The sequence below is a fragment of the Polypterus senegalus genome, chromosome 18 (genome assembly GCF_016835505.1).
Source record: "Polypterus senegalus isolate Bchr_013 chromosome 18, ASM1683550v1, whole genome shotgun sequence".
Classification (NCBI taxonomy): domain Eukaryota; kingdom Metazoa; phylum Chordata; class Cladistia; order Polypteriformes; family Polypteridae; genus Polypterus; species Polypterus senegalus.
The window spans coordinates 34,094,922-34,118,875 of NC_053171.1; the positions used below are offsets into that span (position 1 = coordinate 34,094,922).

At 44.3% G+C, this 23,954-nt stretch overlaps 2 protein-coding genes across 3 annotated transcripts in view; one reads left to right on the forward strand and one right to left on the reverse strand.

The window, feature by feature from the left end:
* Positions 1-8,828, forward strand: part of ltk (leukocyte receptor tyrosine kinase) — a 165,662-nt gene extending 156,834 nt beyond the window's left edge. For both annotated transcript variants that reach the window (XM_039741471.1, XM_039741472.1), the window contains exons 26-29: positions 176-277; positions 631-765; positions 993-1,083; positions 5,721-8,828. In XM_039741471.1, coding sequence (XP_039597405.1) covers positions 176-277; positions 631-765; positions 993-1,083; positions 5,721-6,596 — 1,204 coding nt within the window. In that variant the 3' untranslated portion in view covers positions 6,597-8,828. The remainder of the gene's footprint in view (positions 1-175; positions 278-630; positions 766-992; positions 1,084-5,720) is intronic.
* A 1,334-nt stretch (positions 8,829-10,162) lies between these two features.
* The window catches only part of itpka (inositol-trisphosphate 3-kinase A), a 50,137-nt gene continuing 36,345 nt past the window's right edge, over positions 10,163-23,954 (reverse strand). The window contains exons 5-7 of the mRNA XM_039741473.1: positions 17,268-17,369; positions 17,100-17,171; positions 10,163-12,997 (exon numbers count right to left, since the gene is read on the reverse strand). Coding sequence (XP_039597407.1) covers positions 12,794-12,997; positions 17,100-17,171; positions 17,268-17,369 — 378 coding nt within the window. The 3' untranslated portion in view covers positions 10,163-12,793. The remainder of the gene's footprint in view (positions 12,998-17,099; positions 17,172-17,267; positions 17,370-23,954) is intronic.

Sequence of the window (23,954 nt, forward strand, 5' to 3'; positions counted from 1 at the left end):
TCAACACTCGGACTATGCTAGAAGTTTAACATAGCTCCAAAGACCATGGGGCAGTCAGGGTGACGTGAAGCTTGAAATGTTTACAGAGGATTGATTTTAATTCTAACATAATTGTCATACTCTTATGGAGATGCTGATTTACATTCTATGCCTTTCATGTTTCTTGCCCCCTCAGAGCCAGCTACTATCGGAAAGGGGGACGAGCAATGTTGCCTGTTAAGTGGATGCCCCCTGAAGCCTTTTTGGAGGGAGTTTTCACTTCTAAAACAGACACATGGTAAGAGTCAATGCCCTTGGTGCCAAGTATCAGATGATTTAGCTATAAATGAGAGACAGGCAGACAGTTGGTGAACCAGGAAGGAGGGGAACTGCCTTGGCTCAGTGGTCACAAAAGCAGACTCTAGCTAAAACCTAGACAAATATCAGAAATGTGCAAGCCCTGGGTAAAAAGCAAGTCTGAAGATCTGCTGGGACGTTTACCAGGCAGATTGCATTAGCTCACCCTGGCCACAACAATGTGAGGAATTGGTAAGCTTTTCCTGTGCTGTTTGTTTAACTAGTGGTGGGATCCATACAGTATGTATTTCTGCTAGCTGTGCTTTCATCAGAGTTTTCTGTTGTGCCCTTCAGGTCATTTGGGGTTCTTCTTTGGGAGATTTTCTCTTTGGGTTACATGCCATACCCCTGCAAGACAAACCAAGAGGTTCTGGAATTTGTTACAAGTGGGGGAAGAATGGACCCTCCTAAGGGATGTCCTGGTCCAGTGTAAGTAATTCAAGTGGGTTTTTACTTGTGGGCGAGGACATGATTCATGAAGTTCTTTACAACTGGCAATAGCCTTAATGTCACTTCAGTGTACTTGCAAGTTTGTGGGCATGTAGTGGTGCTAGTCTGAGAGCCTTTCTGATACTTTTGGAGCTCTTTTACGACAGCATGGGCACACATGGAGAGGAAAAATGGATATCCTTGACACAAATGACTCTCTTTTGCAGCTACCGCATCATGACCCAGTGTTGGCAGCACTGCCCTGAGCACCGGCCCAACTTCTCCACCATTTTAGAGAGGATTGACTACTGCACTCAGGTAAAGGAGTTGCTTGTTGGTCAACCAAAGTTTATTATTCTGGAGGCATCTACACTCACTGCCTGGGTTTGTGGTAAAGACAGTATTGGAGTTATTAACTTTGCTATTTCCATTGTAGGTAATGCTGCTGATTTCTCTTAGCTAGCTGTTTATATCAATTATAGAACAAATGTTGCATTACATTTCTAAGGCAGGATAATGAAGCTAGTTAGACTCCCATCTCCTCATAGTAGCCTTCTAGGACCTGCAGGCCACTTTATCTATGAAGTTAGAATTGGCCATGGCATGGAAGAGGTGGTTACTAGTAATTTGTGGCCTCTCCGTACATATTTGTGGAATAAAATTCTGAAAAGGAAAGTGCCAAATTCTTGGAGAAGGCAGAGAAAAGTGATAGTCTGGGAGTTTGTGTGTCCTGTTGTGTGATGGGAGCCGTATACAAGTACCATGGGTAATTAGGTGGCAGTCTTCCAGTGGTGCCATCTACATGCCATCCAAGAGAGGGCTCTGTTTTACTCCAATCCCAGTTTTGACTTTTCAAGTAGGGGGCTGCAGAATTTGGAGAGAGTTTTTTCATTATAACATTATTTGAATGTAGAATCTCCGACACATGCAGGCCAATCTGCTGTTTAAGTATATCTCATTTCATTTTTGCTTGACTAGGACTATGTTACCACTTTTTCGTCATTAAATCAATATTTGTACAAAGACAATAGTTTCATCCTTGCTGAACCTTAGCTGTACAACTGCAAAGAAAATAAATCCATTTTTAACAGCTAATTATTTTATGGAAAAAAATAGTCTCTAAGTAAATTCCACATATCAAGTCTTTTAGGAATGGAGCCGATTGATCCGCATCAGTATATGACCGAGCGTACTTTACATCCACCCTCACTTTGACCCTCTCATGTGTTGCTAATGTGTCTGTGACCCTTAACTCTTGTATTTTGCGTGACGTCTGCCACTTTAGTAACGTGTACTGTATTGTATGTTTATGTGACGAGCTCTATGGACTTAAACTGAAATCTAGGGCTGTAAATCTTTCAGGAAAGCAGTTCTTATGTAAGTTAAAGATGTGCTTGATTTCACTGTCAGTATTGCATTTACTTTTACTTATTTGGCTGACATCTTTATCTAAGGTGACTTTCAGCATTTATGATACTATTGCTTACATTTATTTTGGTTTTTTTTAATTGAAATGTTTTTCAGTCTGATTTCAGACACAAGATAATTTTAATGCTTTTCGGGATCTGTGTCAATACTGTTTACTGTCTTTATGTTTTTTTTTTTTTCTTAAACCAGAAAACATATTTTATTATAGTTGTGCTACTCCCTCCGTTCTTCTTCAGAATCAGAAATAACCTCACAGGGCGTATAATAAGAGCAGATTCTTTCCTGTGGCTGAAATTGAAAAATTTCTGATTTATTTTATTAGTTGAAATTTTTATCATGTTTCACAAGGCTTACTTTTTGAAATTATTGATGTACCAAAATGACCGCATGTGTGCCCTCTGCAAGGGGCAAATAGTGACAAGCCAAGTCAGGCTGCATTGTAGCTTCCTTCTTGATTTTATTGTGAAGACTCTGCTTCAACCTGATCTTTCATTCCAGCTCCTTTTTTGTATGAAAGACAACCAGTAAATTTTAAATGATAAATCTATGCTTGGCAAAGAAGGTGCTGTAAATGTCAATACACTGAAATATAATAGTGGTGTAAATAAATTATATATAATCTTATATGCTATATTATAATATTCATACACTACTAAAAACAAACATTGAGCGGACTCACTCAGAAGTGATGGATTGCACAGTGCTGTCCAGCTGCATGTCGATGTTGTCTCGCGTGGAGTTCGCCTGCTCGTGAAATGTATTGGTCTGTGTGTTTCCAGTGGGCTCCCTGTTCTTCCTCACATAGTCCTAAAGGTGTTTGCGATTGGTCAGTTGTGTATTCGGAGCTGGCCCAAGTGTTTGTGTGAATACGTCAGTGGGCCCTATGATGGACTGGTCTCGTGTCTAGGGCTGTTCCCTGTCTTGTGCCTAATACTGCCAGGATAGACTCTGGACCCTCGTAACCCTGAACTGGATAGAGCAGATTTATGAATGTTTTGTTAACGGTGCTTCTGTTTATTATGATTGTGCAAGCATGCGTAGCCAGTGTAGTGGGTCTTTACAGGTCGTTCTACACTCTCATTGAGACGTACTCAGTCTGGCTAGATAGAATGGCATGGCAGACCCTCTTCTAAGGGGAGGTTTACCCCTTTGTTTTTTTACTCCTTATTTGTGGCGTACCAGGGGCCTGGCCAGCTTCCTGAAAGCATGGTTTCCTGGAGAAAGATCAAATGGAGCCCCTTAAATGTTTCTTTGTAAACAAGCCTTTGTAACAATAAAATATATAACAATGATGACAATATGACGATAATGACTGATATTACAAAAAGTAAACTGGTGAAAGTTTGGTGCATTCTGGGCCACTTTGAGAAATCTGTGTTTTAGAGGAAGAATGCGGTTTATTAAGGTATCAAAACATGCCCGTTAAAAAGAGTCTGTGTGACATAAAGGGCAAAGCCTTGCCTTGATAGCTGGCTTTAATAATAATAAAAATAATAATACATTTTATTTCTATAATGCCTCTCCTATACTCAAGGTGCTTATTTAAACAGCAGGGTCCGTCAGTCAGTCAGTCATTATCCAACCTGCTATATCCTAACACAGGGTCACGGGGTCTGCTGGAGCCAATCCCAGCAAGCAATGGGCACAAGGCAGGAACAAATCTTCGGCAGGGCGCCAGCCCACTGCAGGGCACACACACTAAGGACAATTTAGGATCACCATTGCACTTAACCTGCATGTCTTTGGACGGTGGGAGGAAACCCACACTGACACTGGGAGATCATGCAAACTCCACGCAGGGAGGACCCGGGAAGTTAACCCAGGTCTCCTTACTGTGAGGTAGCAGTGCTACCCACTGCGCCACCGTGCCACCTAACAGCAGGGTATATAATATATCTATACTAATAAAAGGTATAGCCCTCACTGACTGACTGACTCACTCACTCACTCATCACTGATTCACCAACTGCCCGTGTAGGTAGAAGGCTGAAATTTGGCAGGCTCATTCCTTACAGCTTACTTACAAAAGTTAAGCAGGTTTGATTTCAAAATTCTACGTGTAACGATCATACCGGTCGTCAACGTCCGCCATGTTATACTTTCTTATTTATGGCCCCATCTTCACGAAATTTGGTAGGCGGCTTCCCTGTGCTAACCGAAACCAATGTACATACTGATTTTGGTGGTATGATGCCACTGTCGGCCGCCATATTGAACTTTTCAACGGTCTTTGTTACTTATGGGCCCATCTTCAAGAAATTTGGTACGCAGGTTCCCAACGCTAACTGAATCCTACTTACGTACAAATATATGTCCATAGCCTGCAGCTCGGTCACCGTGTGAGGTGGCGTTGGGTCCCCCATCCAAATGCCTCCCACGTTGTTGGCTGCCTGCCTATATAAGGCCATCCGTCGCTCCAGTCTCTACATTCCCTTCCTTGCTTCGCCACGGGATTCACATCTCCCTACTGATAACTACAGCCTTTTTGTTTAATCCACGGCTTCTCCGCTGTTTTATTGTTCATTTATTATGATTATAGTTATTGTGTAGGTATTTTAGACTTACTTTACATTGTTCAGGTACCCATTTCCTTTATCATTCCAACCCCCATTACCATGTCTATCGAGGTGATCACCATCGATCAAAGAACTGTCACTTACCGAGTGGTTTCCATTCCCGGAGATGGCACCTACCTTTTCCATTCTCTTTGTTACATATTGCACGGCCATATCAGGCTCACTCTTGATATCCGGAGGAACATTGTGTCGTATGTATTGAATGACTGGGACAGGTTCAAGGTGTGGACTGATGACGGTACAGGAGATAATTAGAGTACACAGGAGCACTAGAAGAGTGAAATGCTTAAGCCCTTCACCTATGGATCTGCATGTGAGTTGATGGCTGCCGGTGAATTGTTTGGTTGTCGCTTTCAAGTGTAATGTGAAAGTGAAATGGCCAAATATTTTACACCTTTGGACAACCGCCAATGCCTCTTAAACATCTTAGATTGACAGGTGACGATTTCAGTAGTGGACACTTTGATGTTTATGAATGTTTCAACTCTCAAAAGCTGGATGTGAAGTTATCACTGAAACTGGTTGTATACTTACAACGCTTGACAGATGCCGGATGTCACTTCAACACAACAAGTCCTACAAATACTGTCGTAATTGAAACAAACCATGAAACTCAAACCGATTATGACAGCAGCAATCCAAGCTGTGAGATTTGAAACAAAATTACTGTTCACATGGCCAGCTGTATGTTGCATGCTCAAGAGTAAGCTCAGCACACAGCTTGGTCATGTTACAACCGGAGGGCCGAACTAACAATGTGGTATACAAAGAGATCCTTAACAAATAATTATTGGTATATTTTCCCTCAGTTTAAAAAGGTTGAATTTTCTTCTTAATAAAACTTTTAAGGCAGTACTTCGCCGCTGTGAAGTGCGGGTATTTTGCTAGTAATATATATTTGGCTTTGATCCACCACAAACTTAACTTAGGTTTCTGTCTCCCTCTTTTTAGGACCCTGATGTCATCCATACACTTTTGCCACTTGAGTGCTCCCCTGCGGTGGAGGAAGAGGGTGGTACTGTGATGCGTCCTGATATTTCTGGGGGTGCAGTTCCCATGCTCGTCACTTCTGCACTGACCTCTGAACCTGATCTCCATCCGAATGGCCAGCATACTCAAGCCTTCAAACAGAAGATTAACTTGCAGTGCCCCCTGCAGAAACCACAGGAGTTGTCAGTCCAGAGTGAGAGCTTACGATGGACAGTGCCCAAGGCAACAAACAGGGGTTCACCTGGGGCTTGGCTCTGCTCAGACCAAGACTCGGCTACCCATTCAAATTCAACCAATCCTAGGCTAAAGAATAAAACCAAAAACTTGTGGAACCCTACCTATGGCTCATGGGTCTTAGAGAGCTTCACCCGCAAAAGCACTCAACAGCAGCAGTTGCCATTCCAGCACTCAGGAAACACTTCCAACACCACCACCACTGAGAAAGAAGACTCGGGATTTGAGGGCAATGGCAGCTCTTCCACCTCAAGTTCCAGAGCTTCACCTTCTTCTCCTCGGGCTTGCCACCCACAAAGTTCCAGCATGATGCTACGTGGAGCTGCCAAAGGGGCCACAGTAGGAATGGATCTGGTTAAACTTCAGAGCTTTCCCTGTGGAAACGTTAATTATGCTTATGAAGACCAAAACTATGAGACAGAGAGCCTCCCTCTGATCATGAAGGCTTTAGGAGAACCCAGGAGTCAGATGGTGGGGAGCACTGGCAGTCCCTCACTAGCAAGTGAGCAAGACAGCCAACTAGTCAACAAGGCTGAAAAGCCACCCCGTGACCGGGACTCTGGATTCTCGTTGTCCGAAGACCTTAGTGTGACTCCCGTGTAGGACTCCCTCACTAGAGACTGGAGAGAAGCCAGTGACGTGAGGAGATATCTCCGTGCAGGAGACTTCGTAATCCAAACCACAAACCTAACAGCAAGCAATCGCACTTCTACACCTACAGGTTACACGGATGGCTGTGCGAGACAGTGATCAGATGCTAGCTGTCCGGTCACTCACTTTAATTATTGGCTTGGTGCTTCTGGGCCCCCTGGTGTGGGGTGCTGATGAGCTTTTTGAAAGTTCTCGGTTTTGTATTCCTCCCTTTCACATAAAGTCAAATTGAAATGCAGGACGAATATGTACTGTACATATGATATGAAGGCCACGTCAAAGGTAATGGACATACTGGAACTGCCGAGAAACGCCTGACAGTACTGATGTGTGTGACGTTGGAACCAGTAGCTCCTTCTCTTATTCGAATGAGAAAGGACCTCACTTAGCTTAGTCACACATTCATAGCTCAGTGTGAGAAAACGGTTGCCAAGGAAATGTGGGCTTTTAGTGATGGAGGAGATGCCAATGGCGGATATTATTAAAGGAATTCATTGTGCCTGTGGGTGCTTGCGGTGTCTGATGTTGAGTAAAACACCTTAAGGCTATACTAAAGGCAACAGAAAGCTCAGTGTCGACGTTCGACAATCAAAGGAGCCTGGGATACGATTGTTAATGGGTCCTGTCATTTTGAAGTATTCAGTTGTTTGTGCCCATTTTCGAATGTCAATATTTAATTCTTTTGTAAGCATTTGCTTATTTTATCATCATTATGATGGAGGCCATTTTGTGTTTTGGATTTTTAGATACTGGTCACCATGTTGTTTACGATTGCTGTGCCTGCCACCTGTCACGTGACATACTGAGCCATCGTTGCTGCACACCGAGGGCATCCATACTCGATATCCTAGCTTTCTAACTTCCTAGGGAAATTCATTTCTTACTTTGGTCTCGACTCTCCTATTTAACTCTTAATGCTGTGTAGTGTTTTGTCTTGTCAAAAATCTCTCTTGCTTTTTCACCATTCGTCTACTGCTCTGTTTTCTCTCCAATTCTGTGAGTGCATCACAACAATCTCACCTTGTGGCCACAAGAACCTCTGATGCCAGATTTGTTCAGAACGACGTGCTGTTGCTGGCTGTTGTGTGTCGCTGCGTTATGAATGCCTGGTTTGTGCGGGTGACTTCGCTTTCCGTTCAGTGGTGACACGACTGATGGGGCTACTAGCTCCGACACTGGGCACTTGATGATTCCTGCTGCATTTGCTCATTACCTTTAGTACAACCTGTGCACCCAAACAGGCCTCCCCCTAAAATGGGGACGCTTTGGCGTCCCCCTTCACCATAGGAGCACTAGGCGTGCCTCTGCCTTAATCCAAGGACTTGTTTTAATTAGATTTGCACGTTGCCACTGGCTTAGAAGCGTAAAACAAGAAAGACGGGCTCAGGTTTATAGTTGAGAGAGACAGCCCAGAGTGGAGCATGGGGGCGTCACAAACGCAGCTGTCTATATTCTTTATTATTTTGATTGATTACTGTCTGTCATTAGGGAATGACTGGCCAAAATTAAATACATTTCTTAACTTTTAGCAATTTGTATTATTTGTGAAAGAATATATGCACCCAACTGATTGCAGCACATATACACTATCTTAGGGGGTGGCCATAGCCCAGCGGATTTTAGCCTAAGGAGAGGGGAGATGCCAAAGCCCAAAAATCGGGACTCGTGCTCGTAGCCGGGTACCATCTTAGGCATCACTTAGTTTTACTCCAAGGACCTGCAGGCATTACTGTGGCAAACAAGAAGAACAGCCATCGGGAAGCAGTAGAGACCCTCACTGGAAAAAGGTGACACTCTTTTATGTTGTCTTTGATTTCTCACGTATTTACCAGCATTTTCCTGTAAAGAATTTCCTTATTCTGAATCTTTTCCTTGACGACTGTTTCCAACTGAGGATATGATGGGTACAGATGTAGAGAAATGCCCAGACAACTGAGGACAGTAAAAAGATGAAGTCAAAAGCTGATTTCTGAAAGTCTTTTTTTTAGTATAGTAGAACTTATTTCAACTGTCAATGTGTCCATTTTCTACTCCAGCATTCTCACTTGGAGTAAGTAGTAGGGAGCTGCTGTCATTGCTTTGTTCTTTTTTGTTTTGCTTTTTTTTAAAGCCTTTTGAATTTTAAGTAATGTTTTCCTCTAAATTATGAACAACTTTTAGCATAATAAAGTCTTTTTTAATCTCCTTTTGCATCTTCCAAACTGGAAGGAATCTGAATTTTCACGGTTAGGAGACACAGAGTGCGGCTGGATGTTTGGGGGCGGAGCTGGATGTTGGTGGCGTCCAATCACAGTCAGATGTACTTGTGCGTACACATGCTGGGGTTCACTCAAACTGTCTTCATGTATCATCTTGGAAAAGGCCATTGCTAGGTAGACGGCCATGTTAACCAGGGTTCAACGAAGGGCAATGAAGACATTAGGGTTTGTTTTGACGTTATTACTAAACGAATCCTGTCAAGTTACGTGTATTTTGGTATTATTTGAACACAAGTGGGGGTCATTATTTTGACCTGGAGATACTTAAAATGGTTTCCATGTCAAATAATGTTATTTAAGGTGCAAGTATGATTACAATTCACCTGAAAAAGGAGGCTTCGTAAAGTGGGGGAAGCCTGTAATTATGTTACTTTTTTCAGGGTCCTGGTTGGCCGTATAGAATCTTCAACTACTTTATTTAGTACAGTTTTAAATACCAATCAGTTTGTTTCTTTAGTTGCATCGTCGATACCTCGCAGCTCCAAGACACTGTCTACAATTCTCTACTGGGTCCCTGTCTCTGTGGAATTTTCATCAAGAATGTGTGGCATCTTTTATGGTTTGCACAACAGAGCCATTTAGGATTGTTCTACTGCTCTGTTAACTGTTTTGTTATAAATGCCACCCAGGTCATTACTGACTTTGATTTCACTGATGCCATGAGCTAACCTGTTCACAGAAAGAGTTTCATGGTCTGAAGAAATGGCTTTCACCTTTATCGAGATGTTTTATGCCAAGTGGCAGGCTCAGGTGAGGTACTGATCACAGTTAAGGGGTGCCGGTTGCGAGAACGTAGCAGCACATCATATGGTTACACTGCCGTGGAGGAGCATCGGTGCTTGGAAGGCCCCCTGCACCCTTGTTGTCCTCCTCAGTCAGATGTCATTTTCATTATGTGAAGGTGCAGGTAGCCCTGGGGATTTTGAGGCTGTTTGGTGTTTTAAATGGAGCAGCCAGGACGCAGGGGTGTAGCGTTGGTGGGTACCAACAGGTGGCAGTGCTCCCCAGTAGTCTCTAGAATTGGAGGTCACCTCAAGGTTCAAAGGCTATTCAAAATGAAATTGGACAAAGCGGGTGTGGAGTGTCACTTGGGAAACAATGGGCCGTGGCAGGTACGTACAGAAGAGATCTGAGGTGGTCCGAGATATGCTGTCTCTGTTCTTTTAAGTTTTTTCTCCAGTTGGCAGCAGACCACGGGCCATAATGCCGTGATAAAGCCGCACCCTTATCTCCCAAGAAGAACAAAGTCAACAAGGCTTCCAAGGACTGGAATGTCTTCATTTTATTGCAGACTTTTGTACCGTGAAGCTTTCTGTCATTTTAAAGAGAATTCACAGTGTAGTACAAAAAGGGAATAGTGTTCTCATTTCTTAGGATAGCTCAGCAATGCAGTAGTCACCATTACAAACAACCATTTTTGGTTTAAGTTTACATTGTAATAACCAATTTCAATGATTAACCCCATTAGGCACAAGTATAAGTTAAGAGACAAAACAATACAATAACATGGCTTTAGAATCAGCATCCACCTTAGGCCACAAAGGTCACCGCAAATCTGTATGTACAACTATTTACAGAAATGGCTTGTTTAGAGGGAGGAGCACTGGGTGGTCCGGGGGCTTCTAAGTTTGTGCAATCAGCAAAACAACAAATCTGACAGTTTGGCTGGCAGTGTGGCCAAGTGACCGAGAATCCCATTGAATGTTCGAGTCCAGCCACAATGGCACAGATGGCACAAAGTGAAATACAATTTGCTGGCAGGCAGTGTGGCCGAGTGTCCAGACGCTGGACTTTCAGCACAAGGTGGCCAGTAGTTCAATCCCCACCACTACTCACTGCGCGACCCTGAGTTTTAATTATAGAAAATAAGAAAAATGTCTTAAAGCGCCCCAGGATAGAATTTGCTCAGGAATAGCGTGACACAGAAAACAATGTGCCAGAACTGCAGCTCGTCGTTTGGCAGTTCAGTTAACGTGTTAGCGGCGCAGGTCACGTAGCCTTTCAGTGTTCTAAGAAAAAGACAACGGCATGCATTTTAATCACCTTCACTATAAAGAGATACGTACAAAACACAATGAGCCCCTAAGGCATCAGAATGTAAAGCAACAGGGTTTATGGTTCAAAACTCAAGTGACATGCCGACACTGTGAAATGTCACCGCCATCTCTGCGTTTTACAGGGACGAGGCTATAGAAAGTACAATTTGCTGGCAGGAACGTAAAACACAAGAACACGCGTTCAGTCCCCCTTACTTATCACTTCAAAATCGTAAATCCAAATGTTAGTTTTGAGAGAAACAATGAAAGAGCAGTTCAGAGGCCTTCCTGTCGATTATGGCAGCACACTGGGTCACAAGTGCCAGCGCTAGGTGTCACTGCGGCTCTCAGGAAATCCACGAGCTGCTGCCACCAGGGGTCCCTGTCAGGAGGGCCTTCTGCTCGTTTTCATTGAGCCCTTTGTTTTTGGAATGCTGTGAAGGCAAAATGATTAGTAAAACGTAAAGCTGCAGATGGAGTGTCTAAGGAAGATATGCATCTACATTAGAACCAATTTACAGAATAATGCAAACACTTTTAAATAAAAATGGAATACCATAAACAATAAATAAAAAGAGGAAAAAAGTCAGAGGAGTAAAAATAGTCATGAGGGAAAACGAGTCATCTTAGTGTTTTACTGTGTAAACATGTTGTGTGGTACTTTAAAAAGGCATGCAGCACAAACCTTGCTGGTTGACGTAGAACGTGTTGAGAAAAAAATGTTACCGAAATCGACTAAAACTGAACCTTTTGTCAGCCACCGTTGGGTGCGTTCAGTACGGCTGCCCCGTGGTGCTGGATGGGTGCACAATGCTCGAGTTTGCATGTTCTTCCAGCGCCTACGTGGCTCTTTATCCGCGTCGTCCACCCATACCCATTGGAGGTTAGGTCAAGTGAAATCTCCAAGCAGGCCGTGTCCCCGTCACAAAGTGAAAGCGCATTCAGTAAATGGATGGAAAGCCCACTGAGGCTCAAAGCCAGAGGTCCACGTTCAAAACCTGCCCCGAGTTCATGTGTAGTCCACTGTGTTTCTGTGACTTTTCTCTGAATGCGTCAGCTTCCTCCCAAACTCCAGATATGAAGAGCAGGAAGGCAGGATGAGTAAAATAAATGAGATACAAGGAAACTAATGAAAGAAGAGAAAGAAGGTCTGAAGTGGGAAGACCAAAGAATTTTGAAATGACACGATTAAGGGAAAAGTGAAAAAAGATCTCTTAAAGAAAACCTGGCACATTGTAGCTATCTGTCTGTCTGTAATCAGATGCATTCAGTGGACTTGGTAAACAGGGCATTCAGGCCCAAAGAGACCACCGCATCTACCCAGTGGAGCTATGGATGGAGTGGGAGTGGAGAGAGACAGAGAGAATCAGGGCAGCTGGCATTCCTCCATACGTGAAAATATAAATGAGACTGGGCACTGGGGTGGGCAGCACTGCCCTGGGCACCAGCAACATTAGCTGTGTGGCCAAGCTAACCTCAGATTGTCCACACTGAAAAAAAACAACATTCACAAGAGGCATGGCCCACTGACACTAGAAGAAGGGCAGGTACCGGGTGGGCTACACCCAGCTTTTCCAGTCGTATTTGCAGCTCCAATAATGCCACTGTGAAAAGGCAGGGTGTGCCATTGTAATTCTTGAAGAATTCCCCTCAGGCTCTCTACCTTGCCATCATAGTCAGCCTGGACCAAACAGTTGCTGCCCCAGCAAAAGTCGAAAAAGCAGAAGTCTCCCCATTGAAGACCAGTTGACACCTAACAGGTAGCTGTTGAGGAGCGTCAGTGTCCACTCGGTGAGCGTTTCTGCTCCCTGTTGTCAGTGCAGTCATACAAAGTGTGCATGTCCATCTGATCCAGTCATTCATTCACTATATCTGTGATTAAGTTGACCATGTTGTCAAGACCCCAAAGGTAGCCATCCTCACGGTTGCCTTCACACCAGGGAACACAGTGGTGCAGGGTCTGGCCATCTGGAAGCAGGGTGGTTTTGCCAAAGTCGATGAGCCACACGCGCACCAGCTGTTTGTGATCATGAATGAACAGCAGTGAGCTCCCGATGACCTACAAAGAGGAATCCAGAAAAGTCAAGCGTCAGACAGCAAACGAAATTCAGTAGGCGCACATCAGCCCACTTCACTTCATCATCTGGCCTTCTGAATTTGGTGGCACCTTGTAATGGACCCATTGCCTGTGACTCTTCTGTACAGTGTGCATTTGACTATGACCTTCGACTCAACAGATGAGGGCTGTGAACACAAAGGTGACCTGTGATGCCCTGCCTTGCCCTGCCCTGCCCTGGCCCTTGATGAAATCTGCTTTATGACCCTGGCATGAGAAGAAAGTGGGGAGGTAATAGTAGGTGGTACTACTTTATAGGCATTAATATAACAGGAATCTGACAAGTCCTCGTGGCAAAATGAATTTGTGGTATCTCTAAATCAAGCCCATACATCTCGACACCTTTTGATTAACAGCAACGCCTTTGAAATGACTAACCTTTAAAGAATTATTATTCACCCGCCTCAGCTAGTTTTAATCTTTTAGACATCTTAGCTCGCTGATAGACATCTTCATTTGTATTCCATGGATTGCTGCAGCGTTTAAGAGATTTTGAAATACTTAAGAGAGCTGTAAAATATTTTTAAAGACGGCCTTCACTTAAACGTATGTAGACCAACAGGTTGAAGCTGTGCTCCTAACTAGTCACTTGAGTTTACGTACTTTAAAGCAAGTAAGCAGGCTTGATAGTATAAACTGTGTAGTGCCTTTCTGTGGTGAACACCGTGCCTGCTTTCAGTGTCCTCACATCACACATTTCAAATGGTGCCGAGTGTCTTTCGGCTCCAGGTGGCTCCAGGTTCACATCCCTTACCATTCTCCCCGTGTCAAGCTCGTTTCTTGCTCTCACTATTCTGGTTTCCTCCCATAGCTCCATGATAAGCATGCTTGTTAAGCGGTGGCCCTGTGAGTGTGTGCCCCATGATGGACTGGCGACCTCTCCAGGGTTTGTGTGTAAATTACTGACAGATTAGGCCTGAGGACCATGTGACCTCGAATTGAGCCGAGTATGAAACAGAATGGAGCAGCCTGGTTTTACACCTAAGAAGTCTGCCATCGACCGCATCCTGGCACTGAGGGTTCTCATGGAGCACAAACGGGAATATCAGCAGAGTTTATTAACAGCCTGTGTTGATTTTCATAAAGCATTAGGCTCAGTTGATCGAGCTGCCCTGTGGGATATCCTGAGAGTTGGGGAGATTCCAACCACCCAAAGTTGTTGGATATCATGGCCAGCCTGTAAAGCGACTGTGAGGCATCTGTTGGTGAAGAAGATTCACTGATCTTGATTTTCCTGACAATGCTGTGATCTCCATGGAGTCAATGGAGGCTCTCGAGAGGCTGAGCGAGAAGTCTGAGTGTCTGGGCTTGCGAGTGTCCTGATAAAAACCAAGAGCCAGGCCTTTAATGACCTCTTGGGCACGGCCATCAGCAGAGTGTCTGTCTGCGGAGAGAGTATCAGCCTCGTCGAGAGGTTTACTTACCTCCGCAGCAACATTCATGTCTCAGGTGAGCTTTCCTATGAAGTCAGTAGATGGCTTAGGAGAACATGGGAGGTCATGAGGTCGCTGGAAACTGGTGTGTGGCACTCCCGATATCTTTGCAAAACTTTTTACAGTCCTGGTGCTTCTTGTTTTGCAATACAGTTTGGCAGACTTGGACCCTATGTAGTGAAATGAAGACGGGAATCCTTCAGTATTGTGTCTCTTTGGAGAATTCTTAGGTACCGCTGGTTTGCCTTTCTGGTCCTGAACGAGGAAAATGACCTGCATTGTGTGGAAGTGTCATTGATGGCACAATGGCCGTGTGGCGCGATTCCCCAAAGGTGATCCGGCTGACAGGATCCTCATTGTTGAGGACCCAAACGGCTGGACCAGGCCAAGGGGACATCCATACAACCCTTGGCTACAGATGATAGATGGCCATTTCTGGAGGGTGTCTGCCTGAGCTGTTTGTTTGTGTGGTGGGTGCGGCAATGTGCTGTACCAGTTCATGCCCCCTGACTTAGCGGATATAAAAATACTTATTTTATTAATATTGCCAAGATGGAAAAAAACACATATGATGGCAGGATGCTCAAGAATAACTGTAGAACCTGTCACGCATGATTTGTATAAATAAAGTTCAAATAAGTAGTCACTACTGGTTCATTTATTAAAAGTTATTTCACATTTTCAATTTAGTTGGCTGGTCTTACTGTAGTGTCTACTGGAGAAGCTCATGCTGTTGGAGCCAGTGATAATACTCCAGATGATTTCCTTTTTATATATGTTGCTTGCACACTTAATCCAACTCCACACCCCACCCCATACCACTGCCCATAGATACCCAGCTGGCATGTGTTACTGACATGGCATTCTTTTTCATGTGGATACAACGACTAACTCAAGGAGAACATGCAAACTACTCGCAGGCAGTGGTAGGCCAGAATTCAAGACCAGTCTCCTGGAGCTGGAAGCACTAACCGCTGTGTCACCATGCTGCCTTTATTAAAATATGAATTAAAGTAGAAGACCTAAAACAATCTTGCCAGTTGACTGAGGTTGTAAAGATCTCAGACTGAGTGAAAGGCCTCTTTACATGCAGATCAGACGTTACTGTACAATCAAAGAGTGTTGGCCAATGACAAATGTAGTATTTGGATTCATTTGTACTATTTTTTCTTAAATTTAAATGCAGGAAACTTGTTGACACTGCTTGAGTGCTGAGGTTAGTGCGTGAACTCACATCGGAATCAACACTGAGCAGCCTTTGCCATCCTAACTCCTCACTTGGCTTCACCACACTGGCTCTTTGTCCTTTTCAGAATCATTCTCTGGACCCTGATGCTCTCCTAAAAATGACCCCCCTCTGAGCAAGGGAGCAAGATTTGATGGTGTCCGGGTCTTTGGCCCACTGTGATATGTGTATGACATCAAGTAGCGGTGGTGCGAGGGTTGTTGGGTCGCCCTTGGAGTTGCAGTCGTCCATTAATAAATCGAGCAGCTTTTGGAATAAATAGAAGAACAGGCCTGATATGCGGGCTTGGCACAGCATATCAGAAGCTTAACCCTTCAAATCCCCTCCCTCCCGATGCCACTGGCTCTGAGTGGGCTTGTCTACTAGGCCTACTCAGTATGAATCTGTGCCAACTCCCATTGTCCATGCTCCCTGAATAAAGTCTGCACGACCTCCTGAACGTAGGACTTGCTTGCTTTTGATTTTGATCTCCTCCCTGCCTGACTCTGTTTGACTTTGTCTTCTCCAGGCCTTTCCAGTGCTGCTCCTCCCTTGTTTATACAGGGCCTTGTTTTACACCTTTTGTCACAGACGTCCACGATTGTACTCCGTAAACCAGAGGCTGATTGATTAGATAGGAGCCTCAGGAAGCAATATTACAATAATATCAGAAAAGCCGTTTCAATGGGTGGTGCAATGAAAATGGCAGATGTTAGTTAAACAGTCTAGCTTAAACTTAGAAGTTAATACGTTTTATTTCTAGCCACTAGCAAACCAACATGGGTTCATGGAAACCAGCAGCGGTTGAGAGGGCAGTTTATCACACTCACAAACATCCACAACTGTTACACCAGACCAGTGTAGGGATGCCAACCAGCCTAACGTTTATATGTTTGGGATGTGAAAGGAAATCCAGTGTACCTGAAGAGAATCCTAAACACACATGGGGCAAATATGCCAACTCCACATGACTTGAATACAGCACTCTGGGTCTGGGGCACTAACCAGTGCATGTCCCAGTCAATAATGCCCTCAGGATGTGTACGCGTTACCAACAAAACTGCAAGTCCCTCCTCTTGTGAATCTGCCTTTTCCATTACAAAGTCTCAAGATGACAGCACTGGGCGCACATCAGACTACAGTGGGGCACAGCTACCCACACTCAAGCCAACTGTAAACTAACAAGCTTGTCTTTGTCAAGTGGGAAAATCCTGGGGAAAGCTCACTACAAATGGTCAGAATGAACAAAGTCCACACCAAGCCAGTGACCAGGATGCAAGCGTCAGCACTGACCAATGCACTGCTCCAGATGACTTATTCTTAAACAAAGCTTCAGACTCGAGAAGATGCTTGTCTAAGAAGTAACAGCAGTGCACTACCAGCTCACCTCATGTCTCTTGAAGAATTCAGAGCGGTCCAGGATACTCCGGATTTCTTCCAGCTTGGTGAGGTAAGATTTCTGTGAGGAAGTAAGCAGAGGTGCTCACTATTACTACAACACTTTGAGGCCTGGACCAGTACAAACACCCTCAGTAGAAATCTCTAAGAAACTCACCAAAATATTCCTGTTGTTCTCCACAAAGTCCTTGATGACCTGGGCCACTTCCTCTTTCGTCCTTGTCTTCTTAAAGTCCGTGTTGCAGGTGCCGTCAGCCTTCTGCATTTTGAGGGACAGAAAAGAGAACACTTGACTAACAGCAGGGCATTTAGGGGGCTCTGCGTATTTGTGAGGCTTCTGTCTGGCTGCTGTTCCTGTCCTCTAAATTCCACTTTGTCACGTCAGAGTTAGTAACCCCAGCATGCTGGCACAGAGAACCTCTTTGCCTACATAGTAAGCTTCACCCTGTGGAAGTGGCCCGGACACAGACCGGCAGACATGTTGTAAATTCACCACCACACGTTTATTTACACTATTTACAGGATTTAAGTGCACACACAAAACCCTGGTGTGGCCGAAGTGCTGAGGTCCAGGGTTCAGGATAGGTTCCTTACTGCCTTCCACCTGACATGGTTTGTAGTGGCTGTAATGATGCCATACTGGGCATTGAAATGGCCCCAGTGAAACCCAACAAACATCAGATGAGTAAAGAACATAATTTGTGACTTACAGTCGGATCAAGAGAATCTGGACCATGGCAGACCACAGTGTCTCAGTGCAACTTAGTTTTGTGTGCGCTTGACTTGACAGTGTCTTGCTTTGTCCAGCCTCCATCTTGCTAACTCTGCACCTCACAGATGAATCCAGTCAAGTTACAGAAAATGCTAAGCTGCGCTCTGATTCCCTGCCACTAACTGTGCCTGTTGGCACAGTTCCTCACAACCCGGCTGTAAGCCTAACAAGCTAATTGTTTAATAGCGGAGGAAACAGCTGCTGCCTGGCCCTGTGCAGGATCACTCAACACTTGAGAGTGTGTTAAGGAACGCTTCAGTGGATGTGAATAACTCGAAATAAGTGACCTTTCACACGCCTTATCTCGTCCACCACAAGAACATTTGCTTACACTTCTCTCTCTCAGCTCGCCCACACTTGGCATTTACTTAACACTTGCGCTCAGGGCTTCCCTTTCCTTAATCTGTGGACCAAATTGAGCATTGCAAACAGACAAACATGAGAAAACGACATGACAGGGAGACGTGGGAGAGGCATCTGGTCACAATCCGGGCATACTGCAACACTTGGGGGTGCTGCCTACACAGAAGAGACCAATCAAGTGGGGCAGATTAGTGAGGTGGCCACTCAAAACACTGCACTTTATAAAGCATTTGTGCAAATCACCCTTCTACCTACCAATGCACTGGGAGGAGGGCACAGCAGAAGGAAGAGGGCATGGAGGAGAATCTCAGGGGTACCACTCTTCATTGTTCATGAGCTGGAGGCAAATTCAAACCCGCCCACCCCAGGGCCACTCACTCAATGCCACACTGGCTTCATTCCAACCAGGGCCTGATCTTACTTGGACTCTTTATTTCAGTTAAGTGTCAAGGCCAAAAAAAGGCCCACCATAGTTTATTCCATTTTAACCTAAAATTAACAAGGGTGACTCCGAATTCTTAATCTTGGGTGCTTGGAGTTGTGAGCTGACGGCGATCTATAGGTTGGTACAGCAATAAAGAGAAAGTCGTTTAATGGAAGTACACGAACACGCAAGGTCTGAACCAGGCAATCTTTAGACGAGTGCCTAGTCAGATGGACTAAATAAGATCCAAGTCTAAGTCTACTAAAAAACGTTTACTTGTATGCAAGAAAATCTCAATTGGCTTCCATGATGGAAAAAAAAAAAAATCAGCCATTTCAGTGAGGCTGAGACAGATGGCCATCACGTTCAAAGTGGGCTCACAGCAAGTCCCCTCAGTCCCAGGCAGATATAAGTCAGGGTTATTAGTAAAGTTCAGTCCACAAGGCATCAGACCATTCACCGATCTCCAGGGGCCAACACTAAACATGGCGTTCAGGAGTCGTGGAGAAAACCAAAAGGTTTAGATCAGGGCTCTCCAACCTTTTTTCCCCCCCGAGAGCTACTCTTACAAAATTAAAATGGCTGAGAACTACTCCTGTTTTCTAACGCTTATTCTCATAGCTTATTTCAACCCAAACAAACTGAATAAGCTTGTTTTGCCTGAACATTTACAAAATGTTGGTGTCCACAACTCACATTATGCATTAAAACATCACAAAAAATATTGAGTTCACCTGCAAGTGCATTTTGTATGTCTGTATGCATATTCTGGTGCATCTCACACTATTGAACTAAAACGTGAATGCTGTCAAAACAAAACAATGCAATTCCAAATCCACAGATCTGACTTCTTCATTTGTCACTTTGTCACATGTCACTGTGTCACTTTATTCACAGGTCCAGTTGCACGTGTGGTGTGTTTTTTAGTTAGTCAGATGACTGGCACTGAGGTGTCTGGTGGAGTGGAGCCACTGAGGTTCACACTTCTGGAGTCCTTTAAATGTCCGTCTGTCAGTCTTGTTCTGGACTTTCATTTCATGACATTCACGTCAGACTCACAGAGGTATGGAGACCCAAACAAAGCAGACATTTTCAGAGCTGCTTGGTGAAGATTCTTCTAGTTATCTGGCCCTAAGCTCCAGAAATGCTGAGAGTGCTGTTGAGACTTTAACTGCACATTATTTTGAAGGTTTACTAATATATCTATACTAGTAAAAGGCAAAGCCCTCACTGACTGACTCACTGACTCACTGACTCATCACTAATTCTCCAACTTCCCGTGTAGGTAGAAGGCTGAAATTTGGCAGGCTCATTCCTTACAGCTTACTTTAAAAAGTTAGGCAGGTTTCATTTCGAAATTCTTCGCATAACGGATGTAACTGGAACCTACTTACGTACATATATACGGCCATAGCCTGCAGCTCGGTCGCCGTGTGAGGCGGAGTTGCGTCCCCCATCACCACGCCTCCCACGTATAAATAAAGCTGTGGACATCGCAAGATCGCACGAGATAGCAAAAGCAAAGCTGAGAACCTTTGATGCATGTACTCGGGACTTTAGATCGGGTTTTTTTCTATAATTTGCTTGAACATTCTAGTTGATTTTGCGACTTCTCTCATTTCGCTGTGCATCACAGTTCGCTTACGGTACCGAGAAAAAGGCAACGGGCCGAGGTGAGGGGCTTTCTTCACTCAATCGCCAGCTTCGGAGCGTGGTCCTTAACTCCGCTTAGCTAGCGAACGAGAGACGAATTGAATTCAGCTTCGTATGATATTTAAAATAAAGTGTTACTTAGGTCTTGATGAGTTTGAATCCGGATATTCTCTTAAGTGTATGCCACATTGAAAAGATAGATTAAAATTCAGATTGTGGATCGTGATTTTGTGTTAAAAAGATCGTGATATGATTTTTTGGAAAGATCGCCCAGCCCTAATTTGACTAATCAAGTTTTCAAAATTATGTAGGATTCATTAACCCTTTGGTGAGATACCAGTAGCTCGTGAGCGACGTGTTGGAGACCCCTGGTTTAGATGATTAGATATTTTATTTCTCTGAGTACAAGTCCCCCACATGGTCGTTCTTTTAATTTATACCATTTTATAACGTTTGGCATACGCATCACAAACTTTGCAATGCACAGTACCAAAACAAATAATATTAATTCTTTACATTTATATAGAGCTTTTCTCACTACTCAAAGTGCTCTTCCATGATACACACAAAATGGAAAAGCCATGACGTCACCAAATGATAAAAATGATCAGCATGTCAATATCCACGACAGATGCTGGAAATCAGTTTGTGATGGGTCCTCACACTTCTGTGACATCAGAAGCCAGTACAAACACACACATATAAACGACAGGAGTCATTGTGTAGTCACAATCTCATCTTCTTCTTGTTCTTTCTATTGCTGCCGTTAGGGGTTGCCACAGCAGATCATCTTCTTATTCTTATCCATATCTTTCTGTCCTCTCCATCTTGTTCTGGGACACCCATCACCTGCATGTCCTCTCTCACCACATCCATAAACTTTCTCTTAGGCCTTCCTCTTTTCCTCTTGCCTGTCAGCTCAATCCTTAGCATCCTTCTCCCAATATACTCAGCATCTCTCCTCTGCACATGTCCAAACCAATGCATCTCGCCTCTCTGACTTTGTCACCCAACCGTCCAACTTGAGCTGACCCTTTAATGTCCTCATTCCTAATCCTATCCATCCTCGTCACACCCAGTGCAAATCTTAGCATCTGTAACTCTGCCACCTCAAGCTCTGTCTCCTGTTTTCATTGCCACCGTCTCTAACCCATATAACATAGCTGGTCTCACTACCGTCCTGTAGACCTTTCCCTTTGACTCTTGCTGATATCCGTCCTGTCACAAATCACTCCTGACACTCTTCTCCACCCATTCCACCCTTCCTGCACTCTCTTCTTCACCTCTCTTCCACAATACCCGTTACTCTGTACTGTTGTTCCCCATCCACCTTCGCCAACTCTGCCCCCTGCATCCTCACCATTCCACTGACCTCCCTCTCATTTACACACCTGTATTCTGTCTTGGTGGTCCTACAGACCTTCATTCCTCTCCTCTCTAGAGCAGATCTCCACCTCTCCTGGGCCTCCTCAACCTGCACCCTACTATCGCTACAGATCACAATGTCATCAGTCCACGGGGACTCCTGTCCAATCTCGTCTATCAACTTGTCCATCACCAACACTCGAAATACACAACACAAGCAAAATGAATGAAGATTGATAATAAAAACACCTAACATTCTCAGACCAGCTCAGAGATGTGAGTGCCTATAAAAGATGGTTGACCACCATAACCACACCCTGCCATTACAATTGTGCTCTCCTTCTGCTTGCTTCTTTCAGCCAGTGTTTCTCAAACTCCCTCCTCAGTGCCACTGTGTCCTTTCCTTCAGATTTATTAACCAGGTCCCTGTAATGTAAGTTGATCCATAGGGTAAATGTTACTTGGTTGTTTCTACATGTAATGATCCCAAATACCAAGTTCCCCTATTGGAGTCTGTTGAACGTTTAGCAAAACATGAAGTGTTTAATTAACAGGAACTGAGTGATTTTTTTTGTATACCCTTTTCTGCCTTTCACATTGCCTGGTAGCCACTTGGAGATGAGCACTCAGACGAGGATGAAGGTGAGGTGGTCCCTCCTCTTTTGTCTGTTGGCGCTCATTCATAAAGGGGGTTGTTTGAAAGCAACATGTGGACAGAACTTCAAGACACTGCCTGCTACTAATCACACATAAAGTGGCTGGCCCTGTCATTTTCTCTTTCTTCAGCACAACTGCTCAGACACAAAATTCATGACCAGCAATTTAAATTAGACACCTCTACTCTCACTCACGCAATGCGCCATTTCAAGTCCTGTCGGTACAGCCTGGTGCAGTGGGAGTAAAGTCCTCTGATGAAACCTTCCCCATCCTCATCTTCACTTGTTGTGTGGCATGTGACCAAAGGAATGCACTTCGCTGCTGGGTGACAGGGTGTGACAGGGTGAGGAGCCACTGCTTCTCCAGGTCGAGAGGAGGTGGTTTGGGTGGGCACTTCCCACTGGGGCACAAGACCTGGAAACATCTTAAACGTCTGCCTGGGAAAGTGGATCAGAAGTGAAGTGAAGCAAAGCATACAATGTGAAAATGATGTTTGTTTATTTGTGCAGATGACAATGAAAGCAAAAGATGGGCCACTGGATGTACCCCTACAGTAGCTGCAACTTTAACTACCCTGAGCCTGCTTCTGCTTGGGTACCACTCATGATGGCAAGTCTGAACTGCTGTAGGTGGCTTGTTCAAGTGCCTGGCCTTTTTCTACTCTTGTTCTGTAATCATGGACTGTGCCTTTCTGTTTTTAATGTAAACATTTGTTTCTCCCAAATGAAAATAAGCGCTAAAGGAAAGGTCGAAGTGATTAGGTCCGTCAGAAGCAGGAATCATTGGTCATATAGGAACAGCAACAAACTGCGCTGAGAAGGCATTAAGAAGGCTCACTCACGCACTGCTGGGTTATACAGCACAATGTGTGGAAGAAGAACCACAGACACTTGGAATAAACTACCAGGTAGTGTACCAGAGAAGAAGACTTCAAGGGCCTTCAAAACTCCACTTGCTGTTATTTTGGAGAAATAAAAAGAAGAGGATTGCTACACTTTTTTAAGATGACTAAACAAAATCAGGGTACAATGCAAAAATTTTTAGTAATGGTAAAAATTGTGAAATAACAGCATGATTCACTGAAAAACGGGTCTTATTAAAAGTAGAAATGGGTTGGTGTGAAAACCTTCAGCCACTGTGAACTGGGAATGTCTGCTTTAAAACTAACAGCAGGCTACATAATGGAAGCCATGTTGTATTAGGCTGCGATGGGCTGGCGCCCTGCCCAGGGTTTGTTTCCTGCCTTGTGCCCTGTGTTGGCTGGGATTGGCTCAACCAGACCCCCGTGACCCTGTAATTAGGATATAGCGGGTTGAATAATGGATGGATGTTGTATTAGGTGCCATGTGTGTGAATTCTCATCTTGGAATTAAAATTAGAAAAATCATTGCAATATCACCTTCAACGTCTGCAGCACGCAGGATCAACAAGAACACGCTCATGAAACCTTTGGTCTGATTAATGGCTGGGGGCTTCCAGTCAGAATGTCTGTGTAGGCTGATGTGCTGCATAAGGCCAGGTGGGATGAAACCCAACACTGAATTGTATTTCTCTGCCAACTAATGGACTGAACTATTAAATACTGAGCTAGCAGTAGAGATGAGGAGCAC